Source organism: Mustela lutreola, chromosome 9, assembly GCF_030435805.1.
Source record: "Mustela lutreola isolate mMusLut2 chromosome 9, mMusLut2.pri, whole genome shotgun sequence".
Classification (NCBI taxonomy): domain Eukaryota; kingdom Metazoa; phylum Chordata; class Mammalia; order Carnivora; family Mustelidae; genus Mustela; species Mustela lutreola.
The window spans coordinates 4,366,985-4,390,155 of NC_081298.1; the positions used below are offsets into that span (position 1 = coordinate 4,366,985).

Consider the following 23,171-nt stretch of genomic DNA (forward strand, 5'->3'; position numbering starts at 1 on the left):
TTACCAGGCTCCAAGTTGAGGAAACTTTTCTAAGAGTATCTGAACCGCCTGACTAAAACATTGGGGGTCCTGGGACCCAGCGGGCCCGAGAAGAGCCTCCCAGCAACCCCTCGCCCTTCCAGGGATTCGCCTGTGGCTAGGGGTGCTCTTTGGCTGTAGACGCACGCAGGGCTCTGGCTCGGCCTGGGCAAGAGTTTGAGGGAGGCCTCTGGGCTCACTGCGAAGACTTTGGGGGAGGCGAGGACAGAGGACGGAGGGGGTCGGCTGGGGGCTCCGAATGGCAGGAGGAGCCTTGCCAGAGGGCTGGGCGCGCGGCGGGGGTATGCGCGCAACGCCTGGGGCTGTCTCCACCTCTTCTGGCAAGTTGGACCTATGAGTGCGCAGCTCGACTTACAACTGGGAACAGCCTGGGCGGGTGAGCGCGTGTGAGCGCCGAGGGGGGCTCAGGACCCTTGCAACTTCTTCTCGGGACCGCCGTAAGGCCAGCGTCCGCCGCAGGAGAACTCCGCGCGCGCCTCCTCTCCATAACAGCGGAGGCGTCCCGGGGGGGCCGTCCTGCCAGCCCGGACGGGATGCCCACAGCCATGCTCCCCTACGCCTGCGTCCTGGTGCTTTTGGGAGGTAGGTGCTGCCCTCCCTCCCTCCACCGGCTCCGGCTCGCTGCCCGCTGCCCGAGTTCGGAAGGGAGGGAGCTCGCCGTCGGATGTTACTGGGAAGCCCGAGGGGACTGCTGTGTGGGCCTGTGGGCTGGGCAGGTGATGCTGCGCTCTGCGCGCTCTTGGTGGGGGGGGGGGGGGCGGCGGCGCTCTTCTCTGGCCTCACCTGGCATGCGCCTACAGCACCTCCAGGGTCCTGCACCACCGGGCAGTGCTCCGCGCTGTGCGCCTATGGGGGCCTGGTCTCCAGGCGCCTGGGGCAACCCCTTGTGCCAGGCCCCAGGGGGGGGCTGGGGCCTCCAAGGAGACGCAGGAGGATCCCAGGCCCACTGAGCAGCCCAGTGGCAAGTTCTGAGCCCCGGATCCCTTAACCCAGAGCTGCAGGTTCAGTCTCGCCCACTGAATCCCGAAGCTGTGGGTGCTCAGGGTCTGTGCCCTGCAGCCGAGCTTGGAGCGTGCAGTGCCCCTGAGCCCATGCTGCTGTCCAGTGAGCCTGATGGCGTGGAGGGAGGGCAGCCAGAGGACCCCCGGGAGAGGAGGCAGTGCCTTCTCCAGGACTAACTGCTCTCCTGCTGGCCCTCTGTAGGGCGTGGGCATGGACAAACTCTCTGCAAGTGCCACCTGACCACGGTGTGTCACCATTAGCCAAAAGGACAATAAGAACCATAGCCGTGGAAGGGTGTACAGCCCTGGGCTCAGCCCCGAGCACCCTCACATGGTTCAGGATTAAGAATTCTGGCCCTGGAGTCAGAGCACCCGGCTCAGAACCCAGATCACCTTCAACCTGCGTGGCCTCGGGCAGGCATGTCCATTAGCTGTCTTAGCTTCAACCTTCCAATCAGTCCAGTGGGCTTACAGAATCGCCCCTTCACCTAGGACTGTTGTGAGGTCCGCAGGGAAGCACTAAGCGCACTGTCTGCACTAGGGAAGTACTCAGTGAGGGGCAGCCGGTGCGATGGGGCTGTCGGCTCCCACCAGGCTCCCTGCTCCATGTCTAGGCGCGTCTGCTCTACCCACAGGAGCTCATCAGCTACGCTCTTTGCTTCCCAACCCCCAATTTCTAAGCAGGATATTTGAAGAAGAGACGAGGCGCCTGCGGGAAGGTCAAGGGAGGGCTGGGTTAGCAGTGCGAGACCCTCACAGCGATATCCACGACATCCACCCACCGGAAGGGGCTCCTTTGCCTCCTGCCGGGGCTGGAAGGGAGCATCCCACAGCTATCCTTTGCCTTGGAGTCCGCCATCAGTGCAAAACCAGGCCGGGCCACCCTGCTGGTCCCCCAAGGGGCGGAGGGAGCAGGCGAGGACAGAGGGCAGGGTGAGAGCTGTGCACGGAGGTCCCGCACTTTCCTCTGGATACGGATGTGGGACGAGGGCAGGGAGGAAGCCCTCCACCTCCCTGGCACGGTGCCATGGACAGCAATAGGGCCGAACACCCCAGAAACCTTCCGTCTTGGTCACAGCACAGGGCTGTTGTCTTTGGCAGGCCCCGAAGTCTCGTCATGCCAATGAAACCACCGGAGGTCTCGCATCGCGGCTTGCTCTTGGGGAGCGCCGCCACTTCTCTCCCTGGCGACTTTTCGCCACAGCAAGTGCCACAGAGACGCCGGGGGGGGGGGGGGGGGGCGGCGGTGGCCCCCCGGGTGGGCAGACGGAGGCCCCTCCATAGCCCGCCGCTCCTCAAGGCAGACACAGACCCTAGAGAGGGGAAGGGTCCCATGCGGGCAGCTTCACACTCCCTGCTCCCGATTCGGGCACCCTTCCCCACTGGACGCTTTTCTTCCAAAGTTCTCTTCTCCACTGGCTGCATCGCCACACACCAGATCCTTTTGCTTTCGTGAAAGGAAACAGAACCCACTTAATCCTTGAGATGCTTACATAATCTCGGTACCTGAGCTGGGGCATGCCCGAACATCAGGTCTGCAGTTGTGCGGATGCGGTATAGGGTGGCACACGAGCAGCCCCCCACCCCCCAGTGAGTTCCTACTGAGCACACACACACACACACACACACACACACACACACACGGCTTCTCAACCTCAGCACAACTGATAACCAAGATCCAGCCCGTCCTCTGCAGTGGAAGCCGGCCTGTGCCCTGTAGGATGTTCTGCAGCATCTCTGACCCCTCCCCTACCAGAGGCCAGCAGCAGCATCTTCCTGGTTATGACAATCACAAAGGTCTCCAGACACCGCCCTGGTGTCCCCTGGGGCCGGGGGTAGGTTGGAAAGGGGGCAGGGGCAAAACCACCTCTGTTGGAGACCCACTGGTGTGGCGAGAGCCAACTCTCAACTGGTAGCTTTTCCAATGATTGTCAAAATCACCGGGTCAGATGAATTTTTGTTATTTTTGCTCTAAGCAATCAGGAAATCAAAGGCACAGTGAGGCCCCAAGAAAAACAACACAGCTTAGGTAGTTTCTAATTTGGACGCTGATTTCTCCCTCCCTCTTGTCTCTGAAAATGTCCTCCTCGGGGGATGACGGGAGCGGGGCCGTGGGTCGCGGTTAGCTCCCGCCGCAGCAGACCATCCCCCAGGCCCCACGGTGCCAGACGCATCCTGTGCCAGGTCGCCAGCCTCTGGCTTGGGTTCGCTCCACAGCAATTTCTGGCTTTTAAAAATCTCCTTACTCAACAAGTTATGCTTGAGGGGGAAAAAATGAAAAAAAAAAAACCCACAGCTTCTTTTTCTTTTTCTCCCCCCCCCCCCCATTTGTATTTCTCTTTGCTAATTTCAGTCGTGCTTTTATCTCGAGCCTAGACTTGGGGATGGCAAGTTATCATTTCGAGCCAGATTAACTAGCACTGAGGGACAGGCTATTCCATAATAAATGAGTCGTTGACGTGGGGCTCCATTTCGAAACCGGGAATAAAAACTGGGAAGAGAATGGACTTTAATGGGCTCATCCGAAAATCAAATGTGAATAAAGAACGGTAATTGAATTAGTTATTCAAAACAAATAAAATTGCCATCGGAAACTTTCCCTTGCTGGGGACGGGTCATGGTGGCTGTTTAGCTTATCTCCTGACCAGGGCTCTAATCTCCAAATTCCAAATAACCAGCTCAAGGCAAATAGAGCCACTTCCTTAATTTCAAAACCATCTGGATGGCAGACCTGTTAGAAGCCACACATGAAGAAACACTTGGGCAATGTACTGGAAGTTAACTATGTTAATGAAAGCTTCAAGCCAGAATGAGCCCCTGATAAAACCTTCCAAGACACACAGCTTTCACCACCAGAGCCGCCCTGGGAAATGAAGATCAGTAGCCCCGTGCAAAGGAAGGGAGGGCACGGAAATCAGTTTGAACTTGAGGACAACAGAGCCGAGCTGGGGGGAGAGTAGGGGAAGACCTAAATTCTGAAGCTGGCACCTGGGGGGTGGCTGTGAATTGTGATCAGGGGGTTGGTGCAGTGGTTCCTTAAACCAGAATGGCTTTCAGGATCCATCTGTGCAAAGCCGGTCCCCTGTCCTCCTGGGAGAGTCAGAGAATTTCCAAAAGACCCTGATACAGGAAACCGTACATGCTAGTAAGTGAGCTGCAGAGCAAGGTCGGGTGTGAGGGTGTCAGAGCGACCGGCGTATCCCAAACAATGTCAGACCTCCCAAGGGGAGGGCCAGCCTGGGGTCTCGCAAGGGCAGGGGACGGAGGGACAGGACTGCTCTGGAACCGCGACCTCCACCTGCGCGCCCTGAGGCCGGCTGGGCTGAGTCCCATGCGGCTGTGTGTGCTCGGGGAGCCTGAGAGCAGCAGCGGGGGGACCCAGTTCCCGTCCTAGCTCCGTCACCGCCTCCTTCTCCCCACTCCATCCCCACCAGTGAGTTGGGAAGAGTGACTGGTGTAGCCTCAAGCTGTGCTAGAAGGGTTCGGTGATACGATCTGGGGTCAGGGCTTGATGGAGACCCTGGTGAACCCTCCGAGCTCCTACCAGACCCGGCACGAAACTCGCCAGCACACACCCCCCCACCCCCACGGAGGGGAGAGGCAGGCCCCTGCTCTGGTCGCCGGTCCAACCTGCGTTTGCCTGAGTCTCTTAATGTCCATCTCCTTCCCACTGTGCTGTCCTGGGTGTCACCAAGACACCGTGGCTGCTGGAATGGTACCGACCACTGTGACAAAATGAGACATTGCTCTCCTTTAGGGGTGAGGCAGGCTCAGCTGTCCTTGTATGCTGCCTCCTATGATCCCGAAGCCTCGGCCGCCGTCCCCGGTCCCCTTCTCTGTGGAATGGGAACTCGGGCAGCACGTACTGACGGTGTCGGGTGAGGCCAGCGCTGAGCCCACGGGAGGCTCGGCTCAGCGGCCCGGCCCTGGGTGTCTCGCTGTCTACGCGTCACCTGCGGGGAGGCGGCGCTGAAGACAGGATCAAAGGAAGCAGCTCCCTGTCCTCACGGAAGTCTGAGTCAAATGGGCAACGAGATCCTAAATGAGCGATCCATGATGGGAGTGGCGAGCGCCACACAGAGTGTGTCCAGGGGCATCTAGCCGAGGCTGGGAGGTGACATGGCAGGTGAAGCCTGACGAAAGAGCAAGGGTTAACTGGAGGAAGAGGAACAGCATTGGGGCAGAGGGGCCAGCAGGTGCAAAGGCCTAGGTGTGGAAGAATCCGTGTCGTGGGGGGGACCACGGAGGAGGCCCCTGGGGCTGGAGAGGGAGGGGTCGGGGCAGATGTGAGTGCAGAGGTGATCAGGGTCCGTCACGGAGGACCCTGGGGCCTCGGGAAGGAGCTGCGTTTTGTGTCAAGGGCAGTGGAGCATCCACTGAAGGCTTTTTGGCAGCGGAGGAATGGGATGGCTCCAGAATGAGCGAGTTTCCCATCACCAGAGGCATCCGAGAGCAAACCGAATGATGTGGGGGGCAGTGCTGATAGGAAGTTGCCTGGACTTGCTTCCATCCCCGGACGTCCCTGAGTAAAAGGAGCCCCACCACCCTCCTTGCACAGGACACAGGCTTTCGACTGTTGTTTCTGGCCCCCCACAGATCCAGACCCCCAAATCCAGAGCCTGGTGGTAATGCTAGGAAGGGGGGTGGGCTTCACTGCCCAGTGGCCCACATGTCCCCCAGGCCCACGTTCCACGTGGCACCCGTGTCAGCCACAGGACCCACGGAGGCAGTCCTGGTGTGACCCCCCGCTTACGGGGCTCCCGGGGTGAGGACCGGTGGGACACACAGCCCCTCCCCAGCCACCGCCGCTCGGTCATCGCTCTGGCTCCCGTTCCTCACCTCTTCTCTACCCCGTTGCTGATGCATCTAGTGGCGGCTCTCAGACCCTTCCGAGGCACACTGAGGTTTAAAGTGCTCCCATTCGGGGGCGCCTGGGTGGCTCAGTGGGTTAAAGCCTCTGCCTTCAGCTCAGGTCATGATCTCAGGGTCCTGGGATCGAGCCCCACATCGGGCTCTCTGCTCGGCAGGGAGCCTGCTTCCTCCTCTCTCTCTGCCTGCCTCTCTGCCTACTTGTGATCTCTGTCTGTCAAATAAATAAATTAAATCTTAAAAAAAAAAAAAAAAGTGCTCCCATTCTGTCAAGATGTAGGGTGGAGGAAAGCGTCCCGATGGCATCACTCAGGAAGTGTGGGACTCGGTCTCAGCCACACCCTCCGTCCAGCGCAGCCGTGGTCCCCTCCATCCCTCTTCTCTCCTCCCCTTTGGGTGCTCCTCGGCCCCAGGTGACCTCACCTCCACGCGTGTCACAGACTAGCTTTCTCCCCCTCGGAGAAGACTGTGGTCTCTAGCTACCACCGTGACGCAGTCACATGAAGTCCTTTCTACTGCCCTCTCCACGCACACACAGGCTGTTCCTCCTGCTTACAACTCTGTTCCCTTCCCCCAGCCTTCCTGTCACCTGCTCATCTGGGTATAAATCCCTAACAGTGGAATTGCCACAGCAGAACGTGTGTGACATTCTTGCACTGGGCTTCCTTCCCAAGGGATTGCCCCAGTCCACACTCCGCACAGACAGCCCACAGGAGCGCCAGTTTCCGCCCTGGCCAACCCTGGTCATTATCATTCTTTAAGAATCTTGCTGGCAGTAATGCTTGGTTGTTTAGGTTTGCAATCCTTTGATTACAAGCAGACAGGAACATCTAATTGTATTTTTATGGACTCCTTTTATTGATTTCCTTAGGGTCTCTCTGGTCATGTCCTTTGCCCATTTTTGTATTGGACCTCTGAAAAAAAATCTTCTTGTTGATTTGTTGGTGCTCTTTATATATAGAAGATCAACTGTGTCCTGTGGATATTGCAGTTTTTTTCAGGCTAGCATTTGTCCTCCCAAGCTTTCCACCTCCTTCTCACACACAGCAGCACACATCACCAGCTAAGTGCGCATGTTTCCCCAGAGGCGAGACTAGATGGTCGGGTATTCTTACCATAACTGACCACACATTGAGTGTTGTGCGAGAGAGAGACAGAGAGACAGAGAGACTGACTTTCACTGCAGAGAGGAGCACAACTCAAGTGCTGTGCCAAGGGCACTGGATGTTTTCCCTGCTTTGATTCTCATGACCCCCTCCCCACCCAGTGTGATGGGCATATTTTATGGAAGACAGAGATACCTAGGGCCACCCGACAGCAAGCCCAGGGCCCAGACTCATGGGCCACGGAGCTTCGTGCCTCAACTGCCTCCTGCCAGTGATGGTCCAACTCCAAGCCCAGGCAAGGACTTCCCTGCCCTGTTGCCCCTCTCAAAGAGCCAGGGTTGGGTACCAAGTCTGGGCACTGAGAGATGTGCTTGCCTGAGGCATCTGGGCTGGTCGTTTCTCATGTAGGGAGCACGGAGCAGAGAGGCATGCTGGCTAATCCAAGAGTCGTGGAAGCAGGAAGGACCCTGACTGTCCATCTGCAAAGATGGCAGAGTGTGCTGGGCTCTGGAAGCCCCTTCCCACATTCAAACTCCAGCTGCTCCCTGACTTGCTAATTATTTGATCCTTCTTGCCTCAGTTTCCTCCTTTGCATAATCACACCTACACAGGGGGTTGCTGTGAGGAGTCAGTGAGACTGTCCGGGGGGAAATGTCAGCACAGTGCTTTGTGGGGGTCACTCCCCCCATCACCAAGGGATAGGACACTGCCTGCCCGTTCCAGCCTTGGGAGCAAGCTACTGGTTCTTCCTGATAGCTGCAAGGCATTCTGGGACAAAAGTGCATGGCTGGGGCGGCGGGGCGGGGCGGGGAGGAAGGATCCGAGATGACGGCTGGACAGGGTCAGAGGTGGGTAGGCATGCGTAGCACGGGTAGGGAGGTCAGAAGCCCACGCGTAGCTTCCGCTGTTTGCTGGCAATCTGTGGCCTTCCTTGACTTCAGATGCGCCCCTCCTGTGTCTGCCTGTCCCCGTCTATCTGAGCCTCCTCACCCCTTCCTGGAAGGAACCCAGTCACCTTGGACAAGGGCACCCTCATCACACACGCAGGGCCTCTTCTTAACTAGTTACATCCGTAATGACCCTATTTCTAAATAAGGTCATGTCTTGAGGTACTGGGGGTTAGGACTTGAATATATTGGGTGGGAGGGAGGCAAATCAGCCCCCGACACCTCGTGTTGTATGTGAAGGACCCACTGGTGGGTGGATGGCAGCGGGCGTTTCTGGGAAGTGGAGGTTCTAGAAGTTACATGATGAGCCTGCAGCTGAGAGTGTGCGGGGCGGGGGGAGGGGGCGTGTCAAGCCTCATCCAGGGACCCAGGGAGGGAAGGGAGGCCAGGAGACCGAAACCGAAATATTCCACCATTAGGCAATGGCCTGCGTAAATTGTGAGGGAAAATCCCCCACAAAGAGTTCCACGTCACAAAAAACACTGGGTGATATGGAAGATATTTCTGACATAACGTTAGAACAAAACCACAGTGTCTGTAGCTTTGATCTTGGTTTTATGTGCCTTGGCAGGGGCCCCCCTATTCTGTAAAAATGAACTAGAAGGGCGCACCCAGGTGGCTCAGTCGGTTAAGCGGCCCACTCTTGATTTCTGCTCAGGTCACGATCTCTGGCTCAGGTCATGATGGAGCCCGGTGTCCGTGAGGTGGGGTCCCTCACCGTCGCCAGGGAGAGTCGCTATGCTATTTGTTGGTCCCTTGGCCCCGAGGAATCCCCGCTCCCAGACCCCCTTCTTGGGTCCTCTTGGCTTGAAGCAAAATGCGTTGGACAAACGCCCCATTTGGCGAACAGCGAGATCCCCCCATTGGCTCTCATCCTGGAGGACGTGGCGGTCAAGGAACCTCCCCTCCGGCTGGCCAGAGTCTCGGGCTGGACAAGTTGGGTACTTGCTCCAGGACCTTGAATCTTGGTGCCCTGACTGGAAGCTTGAGTGGGTCATGCCCGCCGAGGGGGTCTCAGAGGCACCACAGAGTCGTTCCCACCAACTGGATTCCCGGGGCAGCCCTTAGGTCGGTGAGCCCCCATGCCCTTTGAAGGGGCTCCGTTTCAGTTTGCGTGAGTCAGGCGTGGTCTCTGTTGCTGACGACCACAGCACCTACCCAAAGCCTCCGGAGCCCACTTTGAGTTAGCTAAGTGCCGTCCACACTCTGGTCCTCCACTGTTGGCCATCCCCAGAGCTCGGTGTGCATTACAAAATCTGAGTTACCATCCCCCAGTCTCAGTGTTAAGTTATATGGAGAAGGGGAAGAAAAGCATTAGCTCACACCCAACCCCACTCTTCCCCCCCCCCCAAAAAAAAGGCATAAAAACAGAGAGCAAGACATGGATATATTTAGCTTGGAATCACCAGTGACCACAGTAAAACGAAATTACTTGTTCTTTGAAATATACAATTAGAGTTGTTTTAACATGTGTTTTTGGTGGTTGGGTGTGGTTTCTAGATAGTTTGAAACTTAAGTCTACTGTTTAACCCATCAGCTTTATCCAAGGCTGTCGGGCTCTAATTTCCTTAACAGTGACCCGCAGTTACTGAAATGAAAACCAGCTTGCCCATGATTAGGAGTGCCGGGCATCTTACAGCGATTGACGTTCAGGCTCGTTTTCGCTTCTGTGGTCTTCCAAGACTTCTGCATCTGCCTTTTACAAAAAGGATCGACTTAAAGTAACCACTGAAAACAGAGAAGGTAAACATTGATACCTCAGAGAAGGTAACAACTTGGTGACCGAGTGACAGCGGCCCCACCCCAAGCGTTCAGGGACTGTAAGTGCCTGCTCAGGGCAGTTCAGAAACCGTAGCTCCGATGCTGACGGTGCAGGGGACCGCCTGACTTCCTGAAACGTTGGCGTGCCCGGGTACAGGCGAAGGGCTAAGTCCATTCCCATCCAGCGCAACCATTATTGCTTCCATTATTACATTTATTATTCCCCGGGCGGGAAGACAGGTGGGGGCCCTGAGCCCCATCCCCGGCCCCACATCCTGTAAGGGCTTCGCAGAGGACCCAGATTCACCTTGGCTCTTGCACATTCATCACCAGAGAGATCCTCCAAGTGTCTAGGCTGGGCTGCTGGAGTCCATGACTAACAGGTGAAACATACTCCCGGTTTATACAGATAAATTGCCCAGAAAGTTCTTTTCTTTTTTTATATCTCACTTAAGTACAAAGACAAATTTCTCTCTCTCCCTCCTCCAGAGTCTAATTTGGGAACTCAAAGGAATGACCATGTAGGTACTGGGTGTTCAGGTAATGTCCCGCAACTTCGACTCAGTGGTGGAAATAACTCTCCGTTCAAATACTCTGTTCCCTCCACAGGGCACTCAGGGGCGCGTGCTCTCCACCCTGGGGCAGGGTGACGTGACCGTGAACAAGATGGGCTGTGTGGCCCTCGGGGGGTCCACATTCTAGTTGGGTGCTGGGGTTGGCGCGGGGAGGGGGACACAGTCATTAAATCGGAAAACAGACGAGAAAATGACCAGTGGAGACATCTCTACGAAACGGAGAAAAGCAAGGGGGTGGTGCGATTGCAGGGGAGGGGGAGCTTCCAGATGAGGCGTCCCTGGAAGGAGGTGACTTTGAGGCTCACTCCAAAAAGACAAAATGTCAAGAAGTCGACCCCAGCAGGAGAGGAGGCCTTAAGACAGAAGGCACTTCGGGCGGTTTAAGGAACGGGAGGAAAATCAGAACAGCCCGCATGGGAGAGGGTGATGGAGACAAGTCAGAAAGGTGGGCGGGCCCACTCGTGTGGGAGTGGACGGCCTCCGACACGGTTGTGGTCAAGTCCAGTGGCAAGTTTAGGGGCTCAAAAAGGCTCTCCCTTTGCTGGACGGAGAATGGATCGCTGGGGGACAGCAGGGAAGGCGGGGCTGCGGGGGCAGAGACGGACAGAGGTAGGACTATCTCCGAACAAAAGCAAAGGCCGGACACCAGGACTTGTCCCTGATTGGATGTGGGGGGTCGTGTGAATGTCCTGGGGCTGCCGGAACAAGGTACTACCAACTAGGGGGCTTAAAACAACGGAAATGTATTCGTTCCTATTCTGGAGGCTGGAAGTCCCAAAGTCAAGGTCTCAGCAGGGCTGTGCTCCCGCCAGAGGCTCCCAGGAGGCTCCTTCCTCACCTCCTCCAGCTTCTGATTATTCCAAGCATTGCTCGGCGTGTGGCCATGTCCTTGCGATCTCCGCCTCTGTCTTCCCACGGCATCGTTCCCTGCGTCTTCTGGGTCTGTGTCCAAATCCCTGTCTTCTTCTCAGGACACCAGCTATAGGGCCCACCCTCAGCCAGCATGACATCATCTTAGCTTGATTGCCTCTGCCAAAACCCCATTTCCAAGATTATACTCATAGGTACTGGGAGTGAGGACTCGTGTCTTTTTGGGCAATACAATTCAACCCACAACAGGCGATAAAGAGATGACTCCCAGATGTGTGGTCTAATATTGGGAGGATAATGGAACCTGGGGCAGGGGGATGAAGATTGCGGCGGCTGAACCACCATGTACTGTTGGGTAGGTTGTTCACTCTACAAGAGTGAAATGCTATCTGTGCTCCACAAGCCCAGCCAAGGGCCCTGGTGGGGGCTATGCCTACCCAGAGGGACGCCTTTTTCTAACTCACTTTCTAACTTCCTTACTAGCCTTACGGGCTAGCTGGAGCCCATGTGGGCTGCCTGGAGAGGGGGAGATCAAGAATCCTGTTTGGCGGGGAAGCGCTTCAGTTACCCAAGAGCAGGGATAGTCTTAGCTATGTTAGCACCCCCAGAAGGATCTGCCTCCCGACTGAAGCTGCGGTCCCTCCTTCCCAGAACTCACAGAGGAGGCTGCAGAGAGAGAGATGTGTGAATGACAGCAGTTACAAAATCCCAGTGCAGGTGGGAGACGCTCCAAGAGGGAGCCCCCTTGGAGAATCAGAAAAAGGCCTCCCTGAGCACAGGTGTTTGGGTGAAGTCTCGAGGGATAAGTGGGAGTTGGCCAAGAGGACAGGAGGAAGGGCGCCCCGTACCACTATCATTTCTGGCTTCCAGCTGTGGTAGGAGGCAGACGGATGGAAGAGGCACGTGGCAGTGGCCCCCAGCCTGGCGCAGGAGCCTGGGCTCCATCCGGGCTGGTGGGGGGCTTGTCAGTGTGCAGCCGAGGAGCGACACCCTTGGGTTGGCACAGCAAGCTCGTACCAAGTTCACTTGGACAGCCTGTGTGGTCTAAGAGGGCAGCTTTCTGTAGTTTTTTAACTAGGTATTGTCTTTGTTAAAAGCCAAAATACCAGGTTTCTCAATCGCATGATCTTGTGAGAGACAGACGTGCCGGGCACGTAGTAGGCACGCACACAGGACACCTGTTGGAAGGCTAAGTGGAGGAATTGTGGTGTTTCCAGACAGGAAGTGAGGCCAAGGTGGGTGACGGAGCTTAGCAGGCATGGGTGTCTCTGAAAAGCGTAGAAGGTTGTGGAGAAGGAGAGGGGCAGAGAGCTCAGGAGAGGAGCTGCTGGGGAGGGGCCCAGAAAGGGGGACTCTGGAGCACAGGGGTCGCTGCACTCCACGACCCTGAGAACATGTCTTGCTGAAGGAGGTGGGATGTCACCCCCCCGAGCAGGACAATCAGGGAAAGGGAAGGAGCTGACGAGGAGGAGCCTCAGCCAGAGCTCGGGCGCGTCTGGGGCTTCTCTCCAGCAGCTGCTGAGGCAAGGAAGGCGGGTCCCGTGACTGGTCGCTGTGAGGCCCGGCACTGGGGCGCTGGCTCTGGGAAGGCTGGTGGCAACCAAGACTGAGAAATCGGGGGGTTGGCGTGGGTGTGACCAGTGGGGGAGAGGCGCCCCAATATCCCTTCTCCTTCCTCTCCTACCATTCTCAAGCCCCTTCTGTTGGCCTCGAGGCCGTCGGAGGCAACACAGCGTCCTCCAGCCTCCCTCGCCGCTGGCGGGCCACCGGCTTGGCCATGTGTGCGACTAACAGCTCGCCCCTCCTTTCCCCGGTGGAGAGGCAGACACACTCGGAGCCTGGTTGGCGGGACACGCGGGTGACGGTCACACCCAGGCAGGGGGCAGAGCAGAAACAGACTTCCACCTGCTTCCTCGACCGTTCCTCAGCGCCCCCCCCCACCACCACCACCACCATAGCAGCCACAGCTGTGTCCTTGTCAACACTGAAGGTGCAGGAAGGGAGGAAGAAGAGGCTTCTGGAGCCACGGTGGGGACCGGCCACCCAGATGGACACAGGACAGACCCGAGACTCCAGGGAAGGGGAGGGAGATGTGAGAGTGGTGCCCGTGGCTGGAGACAGCGGAGACGCCTCCAGCGACAAGGTTGCTTTGGCCTGAGGGAGGAGGAGGCAGGTTCTGGAAGCTGCACTAGCTTAGGGTCTGCGGTCGGGGACACAGACACACGGGTGGAGAGCGAGGCAATCAGGGATGGAGCTGTGGGTTCGGCCAGCGTCCAGACCTGGCCAGAGCTCAGGTGGCCACTGCACACGGACTCTCCTAAAAGTGCTCCCTTGATCCCGCTGGCCCCTTAGGACCCTGCTCCTGGTCAAGCGCGCCCCTGCCCCCTCCCACCTCGACCAGTGCCACGTGGCCTGTTTTCAGAGGCCAACTGGGGAAAACGGAGGCTGTGAGCGGCATCAGACGCTCATTAACCCGGCACCGTGACCTGCGGACTGGCCTTAAGCAGCCTTTCATAGGTTCCCAGTTACCGAGCGGGTGCGTGGGGGGGGTGGGTAAGACCAGAGCTGCGCACGGCCAGCCTCCACCAGGCTCTGATCAGAATGCTGGCCCCTTGGAACAAATTTCATTATTGAACAAGACACTTCTGAAGCTAGTTTACATTGTCTTTGCTTGGCTGACCTTGTACGCTATTGAATTGGAAAATGTAGTTTGTATTGTAAGGCCTCTCAATAATGTATTTTTTTTTTTGAAACAAGGGACTTTTCCATTGCAAATGAGACAAAGAACACCATATTTAGCACAAAGAAGGCCTCAGTCTGTTTTGAAACACAATTTTCATTAGCCAGGTTTTTCACCGTAACAAGGATTTAAATTTTATTTTTAAAAACAGCAGGCCCCCTCCCTCAACCCAACAACACAAATTTATGTATATTCCTCCATTTAAAAAGGCCTGAAAGATACACAGCCTAATCATAAGGGTTGTTGCCAAGAAGAGGGAAGAGTGTTGAGGATACTAATAGGAGAGTCTGCTTCCCCATGCTGGATTATGTTTTTAATAATGAGAACGTGTATCAGTGAAGGCCAGATAGTGAGCCAGGGCTCCGATCAACAGTGTGAGCTTGGGTAAGTGACGCAGGTTGAACCACGTCCCCCCTCCTCCAAATTCATATGTTGAAGGGTCAACCCCAGTAGCTCAGAATGCAGCCTTATTTGCAATAGGGTCTTTACAGAGCTGACAGAGTGAGACTGAGGTCACTGGGTTGGGCCCTCCTCCACCAGGGCCGGTTTCCAAGGAGGGGACACTTGAAAGGCACATGGAGACACAGGAAATAGAAGACGACCTTCCATATGCCCAGGAGAGAAGCTTGCGAAGGAACTAACCCTGCCCACACCTTGATCTGGGACTTCCAGACTCCAAAACCTGCAAAGAATCCCATTTCTGTGGTGGAAGCACCCCAGTGTATGGTGCTTTGTCCCAGGCATCCAGCTAAGTCACCAGGGGGTCCAGGTCCGTCTGTGGAGTGGGGTGTCGGGGTGGACCCGAGCTGGACATGGAGCTACAGGCGTGGCCCTACACGGATGCGGGCCTCCTGTTCATCCCCCCAACACCACCTCCTCTAGCCTCCACCCAGGCTGCCGTGCACCTGCCCTTCCACCTGCCCTCCCACCAGCTCTGCCACCACGCCAGCATCTTGCACACGAGGTGAGCGATTTGGGAAGGATCTGTATCGCCAGATCTCACCCACACTGGCCACCCCCAGAGCCCCGCACCGTTCTCTGCCTTCTCTTGTTCAATCCTCAGACAGACGCCTACAATCCCTAGAACATCTTGTCAGGCCTCCTGGGCCCTCTCCCAGAGTTCCCCAGACTGATCTCATCCCCACCGCCTCCACAGGGCTCCTTCTGAGCATGCCCTGCCCTCCTCCTCCCTCTCTGTTTCCAGAGGCCCCCCCACAAGCGCCAAGGAGGCCCACCCAGCTCCCCATCATCGGCTCTGACAGCTCTGCCTCCTTGTGGTTTTGCTCCTGCGCCTCTGTCTCTCGCAGGCCGCTGCCCCTTAAAGCAGAGTGGCCAGTGGGCACCGAACACCGGCCACGTAGGCAATTTTAACCGGCCTAGCTGGCACCTTTTTAAAGGGTAAACAGAATGAGATAAAATTCTTTAACTATGTTATTTTAATTCATGTTTAATTATATATTTAATTCAACATTTTCTTTAACCCAACAGAGCCAAAATATTGTTATTTCAAAATGGAATCAATATTGTAGAATTACTGAGCCAGCTCACATTCGTTTTTCACAGTGAAGTCTTCAAACCCTGGCATGTAGTCTACCCCTCACGGCACGTACCGTTTCAGACGCAAGATTTCCATCAGAAATCCTTGATCTGTATTTCGGTTTCATACAGTTCACAGTTGAAAAGGACAAGCACCTACCCATCACTCTACTGAATTTTAATGTTCACACTTAAATTAAATGTAAAATCCCATTTAAAACAGGGGCGCGAGGCAAGAACTAAGGAAATCTGAATGAAGAATAAACTTCCGTTAGTGACGATGTATTACTATGATGGACGACGGTACTAGTCTGGAAGCGTGGGGAGGTGTGAGGGCTCTGCACTGTCTTCCCAACTTTTCAGTAAATCTGGAACTCTGCTAAATTTAAAGTTTATTCGTAATTCCAAGTCTCAGCTCCTCGGTCACCCTGGCCAGGCCTAGGTGCCCACCGGCACAGGCAGTGGCCTCAGGGCATGTCCACCCCCCACCCCCCCACCCCCGCTCAAGCGGACACCCACGTTGCCCAGTCTGGCCTTGGAGAGAGAAGGACTCGGGCGCGCCCTTCCCAGCCCATTCCTCGGGACTTCCCTGTGGACCCCACCCCAGTAGGCTTCCCTGGAGACTCAAAGAGAAGTCAGTCCCCGGGGCCAGACTTAGGCCCATACCTGCCCCTCAGGCCTCCACCCCTCATGCACACTGGGGGCCCCCAGACAGCTCAGACTCAACTCCTCAAACCGCCATCACCCACCCCCCGAAACCCGCTCTGCCTCCAGGGCTCTCAGCTCCAAGGGGCTCCCGAGCCGTCCCCCACCCAGTCCATGCAGTGGCCACAGCCCCCACCCCCACAGCTGGCCTTGTGGCCCCTGCGCACACCCCCTCCCCCAGCGTCGGTCTATGGGGACCTCATGACCAGGCTTGCTTGCTCGGGCGTTGTCACGCGTGCATGCAAATTCGAATAGTGGCTTTTCTGTTTCGCAGAGTTTGGGTAATCTTTCTTTTTCTCCCACTTCACAGTAGATCAGAGTCTTACCACTGACACCTCCTTCTTCCACGCCCAGCCCAGGCCTCCCCCACCAGAAAGCCCCCCAGGGCTCTCCTGTTCCTGTACCCTCCCCCTGTAGGCTCAGGCTTCCTGGGCTGCCTCGGCTCCCTGCGCCCTCCCAGGGCTTCTGATGCCTCTGGATAAAGTCCAAACCGCCCCCATGCGCGAGCCTCCCGGCCCACCGTCCCACGGCAGACGGGGCTCCAGCCACGGCCTCTCTCTCCTCCACGCCCGAGCAGGCACGGGCTCGGCCCCTCCTTGGGGTCCTTGCATGTGCTGTTCCCCCATCACGCTGGGCCCCACCTAGGCAGTCCTGACTTCCTCCTCATGGGTCACACCCCAAAGGCCCTTCCCGGGGCCCCAAACAGGAGCCCTCCGGGCTTGCCTTCCTCAAAGGCACCGCTCTTATCTGCACGTTCACGCCAGGTTTGTCATTACATTTGATCTGTGCGATTATTTGAACAACATCTGTCCCCACAGACACCTGCGGGGCCAGGCGGGCTCTCACGCGGCCCGCAGTGGGGCATCTGCACGTGGGCCATCTGCACGTGGGCCCTGCTTCCCCACCACGTGGAGAACAGGCCAGCCCCCCCCCCCCCATGGCATCATCTCCTCCCCACCCCCGACCGGCCCACTGCCCAGCCACGATTCCTCTGGGGTCTGGCTTCCGAGGAGGGCTGGGAGCCCCTCTGTGCCCCTCTGTGTTGTAGCCCCCTTCGTGGCCCTCCCACGCCTGGCCCGGAGCTGGGCGCAGGTTGTGGCTGAATAAAAGAAGTAATTGCATGCGCTAAAATTCCTTTTCAGGATTCAGAAAACCAACCTGAACTCATTAACCTTGAGGGAAGCGGGACTGAATAGAAATGCCCCTTGCCCTCATCTGCTCGTAAAAATAGTCATAAAGAGTGAGCAGCTCTCCGCCGCCCTCCGTCATGTGGTCTGTACTCCCGGCTCCGGGAATGAGTGATGTGGCTGCATTAGCCCCAGGCTCGGGATGAGGGAACAGGTGTGGGGAGGGGGCCAGGTGCCCACAGTCAAGCGAGCAGTGACCTTCGAGCTGGGGGTCCTGGCCTCCTCCAGCCAGCTGAGTGCCAAGAGTGCCATTGGTGGCTAGGATGTCACACCCCCGCCCAGAGCAAGGGGCCTGCACCTTTCTCCTTCTGTGCGGCACAGGAACCCCCGCCACACACACACACACACACACACACACACACACACACACGCCGAGGCTTTCCCTACAGTCAGCACGGGAAGCCCCTCCCCTATGTGACCTCTTTCCCCACAGCAAGCTTCTAAACCCACTGAACAGATGAAGACATTGAGCCTTCTTGGGGCAAAGCAGGGGCATCTCACATGAGGCCACGTGCGCTGGATTCCAAGCTAGCTTTGGCTGACCCAGCCTGGGCTCCAGCCACGGGACCTGATGGACACGGTCCTTGCCTTCGAGGAGCCTCAGGCACAGGGAGGAGGAAGAGCGGTGTGTGCCGGGCTTGGGAAGCAGGGAGACCCCCGCCGGCTCCCCTCAGAGAAGCCAGCCTTCGGCAGTGAGTTCAGGCCTGTTCATGGTTAGGTCACGCACTGCGACCCCAAGGCCCCATGCTGTGCTAAGGCTTCAGGTCTTGCTACACTTATCTGCAAAAGTGCCGGCCTCGTGGGCATGGGGCTTGGGTGGGCCCACAGAGTCCCATGCTGAGAAGGGCCCCGCACTGGGTTTAAAGCTCTGCTATCACTGTCCTGAAATTCCTTGGTTTCTGAATATGGACCCCATGTTTTCAAATATGCACTGGGCCCCAGAAACCAGGTGGCTGGTTCCGGCAGCCGTGTTCACTGTGAGACTCCGGCAGACGTGGCACCAGACTTGGCAGGTGACAAGGAGAGTGAGACAGAGGCATCCCAGCCCTCCCCAACCTCACAGTCCCCTGAAGAGGCCCACGATCAGAAGTGCCCTGACCTGCACTAACAGCGGTCAGTGCCGAGAAGGTAGTGACTGGTACTCCCATTGTCCCCTGCTGGGGAAGGGGGAGGGAGGAGCAGACTCCAGGGGCACCAGAAGAGCCCAACTCGAAGTAGGGTCATGGGTAAGTTCTCACCAAAGAGGTGATCCTTGAGCTGAAGGATGAGAATGAGCCAGAAGACCCAAAAAGAGCATCCCTGGGACAGTACCAAGTGCAAAGGCCCTGGGGTGAGTACAAGATAGGTGTGTCAGTCATTTCAGGCTGCTACAGAAAATGCCATAGACAGAAAGGCTTAAACATATAGCTCTTGAAGTTTGGGAGCCTAGCAGGCCCAAGATGCAGGCGCCAGAAAATTCTCCGTCTGGTCAGAGCCCACTTGCTGGTTTACCTTCTTGTTATGTCCTCAGTGGGTGTCTTGCTATTCTTGCAAGGGAACTATAATCCCATCACATGGGGGATCCATCCCCATGACCACATCGAAACTTCCTGTCTCCCCAAGGCACCACCTACACATGCCATCACACTGGGGGAGCAGGGCTTGAGCCTACGAATTTGGGGAGGGCACAAACACTCAGCACATCACACCGGGTGTGATTTAAAAAAAAATCACGGGAGGTCAGTGTGCACGGTCCACAGAGCTCCAGGAGAAGACAATGAGAGGAATCCCGGGCAAAGAGTGGATTTTGTAGGACTTGCAAATGGGAAGAGTTTTAACTAGGAGAGCAACTCAATTGTATGTATGTTTTCATTTTCCAATACTCGGTAAGAGCAAGATTCTGTGTCCTCTGAAATATACAACGTGTTGCCATGAACCCTCTTCTCACACGATGAACCAGGACGTGGCCAGTGACTTTATCCACCCGTCACCTTCCCTGCCTTGTGCTTGTCCTTCCCCGGCCTCCTCAGGACAGGGGTGCCCTGCATATATTTTGTAGCTACTGCTTATTGTTGAGCGATCTCAGAGCTATTGGGACCGGCATGTGTTTGTTATTCTGCACACTTTTGTCACTCCGTACTGTTTCTAGAATGTTCTTAGGATGTGGGTGTGGTTGGATGTGGGCACAGTGGATCCATTTTTCCCTGCTGTCTAATTCTCCAGTATATAAGGCGGCTACAAGTTATTCCTCAGTTCCTGGGTCAACAAACATTCAATTTGTTTCTGGTGTTGGGCTCTTAGAAGCAAGTTTGTTACAAACACCCCTGGACTCGTGAGGTGACCGGGTAGGGAACACATGTGCAGAACACCTGTGCAAGAATTATACAATCAGAGTGGTGATTTATTGATGGGTTAGGAAGTCACACTGGCGGGCCCCCCCCAGCGGGAATGCTGCAGAGCAGAGATCGAATAGTGAGAGCCGGCGTTGTTTCCTAAAATGTCTATTTCCGTTATATGCATGGACACGTGTGTATGTGCATGAGTGTGCATTCGTGGGAAGCCTAGTGGGTGTTAATGTTAAACATATTTCTAACTGGGAGTCACAGAAACCGCTTGTAAGCCACAGATCTCACATTGTAAACTTTTTATAAAGTTGATTTACAAGGGTTGCTTTACAAAGTAATTATTCCAATTTACGCTCCCCCTGGCAAGGCTCCCACCAATCTCCAGCTACACTTGCTATTTTGGGGATTTATAATTCTTGCTAATCTAATGAGTATAAAATGTTACTTTGTTGGGTCTTCATTTGTATGGCCCTGACTATTAATGGGTCTGAATGTCTCCACATGGCTTTATTTACTATTTCATTTCCTCTTCTGTGAAATACTGGCTTGTGCATTATGCTTATTTTTCTATTGTATTGTTTGTCTTTTCCTTAAGATGTGGAGGACTTCTTTTCATATTGTGTATATTAATTCTTTGCTGGTTATTGTGTGGCGAACATCTTCTCCCAGTTTGTAGCTTTCCTTCTCATTCACTTTACAGTGTCTTTTGAGTCACAGAAGGTCCTAATTTTATTTTTATTTTTTTTTAAGATTTTATTTATTTATTTGACAGAGAGAGATCACAAGTAGGCAGAGAGGCAGGCAGAGAGAGAGAGGGGAGGAAGCAGGCTCCCGGCTGAGCAGAGAGCCCGATGCGGGACTCAATCCCAGGACCCTGAGATCATGACCTGAGCCGAAGGCAGCAGCTTAACCCACTGAGCCACCCAGGCGCCCCCAGAAGGTCCTAATTTTAATGTAATCATATTTATCTTGTCTTTCAGCATTAACACTCTTTGCATTTTGTTTCAGAAATCCTTTGCTACTTTGAGGTCCTAAACATATTCTTTCACATTTTCTTCTAAAAGTTTTAGTGTTTTGCATTGACATGTAAGTCTTTCATCCACTGGAAATTGACTTGGGGCTAGGGTGTGAGGAAGGGCTCTGATGTCTTTTCATTCTCTGCATGGATAACCATTGTCCTGGGCCTGACTGTTGGCTAGATATCTCTTCCCCAGTGATCAGGAGTCCCATCCTATATCAAGCTCATAAATTTCATAAGCCAGTATCTGGGTTCTCTATTCTATTGGTCAACTTATCTCTTCACAGAATATACAATGTTATAATTACTCAAGTTTTCCGTAAATCTTGATCTCTGATACAGTGTGCCCCCATATCCTATTTTTCTTCAATTTCTGGCAACGTTGCTCTTTCATATAAATTTTATAACCACCTTGTCAAGATCCTCAAAAATGGGATTTTTGACTTGAATGAGTTGTATCTGTGGATCTGAAGAGAACAGACATCTCTTGATACTTCTATCCATTAATACATCACTTCATTTTTTATATCTTTATTGTCTCGCAATACATTTTTATAATTTTCCCCAAATGTGTCTTTCTTACTTTTATGAGATGTATTCCTAGGTACATTCTACTTTTTACTACTGTTGCAAGTGGTGTCTTTTCCCTCCAACTATTTGTTGCTGTTATAGAATATAATTGATTTTTATACATTGATTTCTTTTATCCAGTCATCTTGCTAAATGCTCACATTGTTTCCATTTTTCTGTAGATGTTGAGTTCTGTACAAAGATAATTATGTCATCTACAAATAGTGATCACTTTATTCCTTTTCTTATCCTCATGCCTTTTTCCCCCCTTACTCCTAGGACCCTCAGTAAATGTTGGAACTAACTGGTGGCATCTTTTCTTTTTCCGGATCTCAAAAGTTCAGTATTTCACCATTAAGAAATGTCACTTAATGTATAAATTTTAGTAAGGCCCTTAATCAGCATAAGGAAATTTCAAAACTATTTCTCTTTTGATAAGAGGGTTTTTTTAAGATTTTATTTGTTTATTTGACAGACAGAGATCACAAGCAGGCAGAGAGGCAGGCAGAGAGATAGGGAGGAAGCAGGCTCCCTGCTGACAGAGAGCCCGATGTGGGGCTCGATCCCAGGACCCTGGCTGGGATCACGACCCAAGCCGAAGGCAGAGGCCCAACCCACTGAGCCGCCCAGGTGCCCCTGATAGGAGTTTTTTAAATTGTGACTGGGTGTGGGATTTTATCAAATGCTTTTAGTCCATCTATGAATAGTAGGTCATATGGTTTTCCTCTTTTAATCTGTAAATGGAATGACACTGACAAATTGTTCTAGCATTAAATATGTTTGCATCGTTGGGATGGACCCAACATGGACATAATGCCTGATTTTTTTTTATATACTACTGCATTCCACTTGGTAATATTTTATTTGGGATTTTCGCGACCATGTCCCAAAATGAGGTTGTCTCATGACTTTCCTTTCTCACCCCGTCCTTCATTTTCCTTCCCCACACTGTCTTCAAAAGGCTTCAGGTTCCTTTTCCAAAACCGGAGAGAGGCAGGAGCCCTAGCCACGTGTTCACAGGGACACCAGGGTCTGCAGACTTTGGAAATGGAAACTAGTATAACATTAGCCAGTTAGAAGACCTTCTCTTCCTGCTCCTTGCGGGCTCTGTCCACACGGACTTCCTTCCATCCCTGCCTCTTGCTGTGAAGTGTTGCAGTGACCACAGGCACTTTGGGGATCCAGCTGAAGGAGCAGTTGAGTTGGGAATCCTTCTACTCCGTGGAATATGTTCGTGGGCTTTGCAGCCATTTCTCTGTGTGGTTAATTACTGTTATCTGAGCCTGCGTGGGACTGGCTTCAGGAGTACTCTTGCTTCTGGGGAGGAAGTAGGAGCTACCGTCATGAAGGACCCTCCATTTGGATCCGTCCTCTGGCACAGTCACCCAAACCACATAGGTGGTGTAGAGATAAGGCGTGAGACACAGAGATCCAGAGGGAGCGTATGCAAAGTACTTTGCATCACATAGCTCGTGTGTGACAGAAATGTGGTAGAGACTTCCAAACTTTGATGACACCCCGCAAAATGCATGACCTCTAGCAGTGAGTTCACGAGGCTTAAAAAAGAAAAGAAAAAAAAAGTTTCTAAACTATCAATAACCAAAAATCGTTTCAGTCAACAAAGACGGCAGAAAGCCTGAATGACCTTTCTACTCTTGCCACAGAAAATGAAAGTACAAAATCTTTGTCATACGAAGAGGTGACCGAAGACAATATGATCCCAAAAATGTTTGATTGATAAGGACAGTGCTTTTTTCCTGGCTGTTGTACTATTTGTGGTCTCTTCCAACTTTATAAAATTTGTAATTTCTTGTGCTGTTTTTCTCCTTCCAAGTCAATATCTACTTTTATTTGATGTTTGTATACATTTGCCCTTTTTTCTGAAGAGTGTTTCCCAAATTGAATAAACTTTGGGCCCTGCCC

At 54.1% G+C, this 23,171-nt stretch overlaps 1 protein-coding gene across 1 annotated transcript in view; it reads left to right on the forward strand.

The window, feature by feature from the left end:
* Positions 1-470: 470 nt before the first annotated feature.
* Positions 471-23,171, forward strand: part of APCDD1L (APC down-regulated 1 like) — a 48,620-nt gene continuing 25,919 nt past the window's right edge. Inside the window, exon 1 of the mRNA XM_059134769.1 lies at positions 471-621. Coding sequence (XP_058990752.1) covers positions 573-621 — 49 coding nt within the window. The 5' untranslated portion in view covers positions 471-572. The remainder of the gene's footprint in view (positions 622-23,171) is intronic.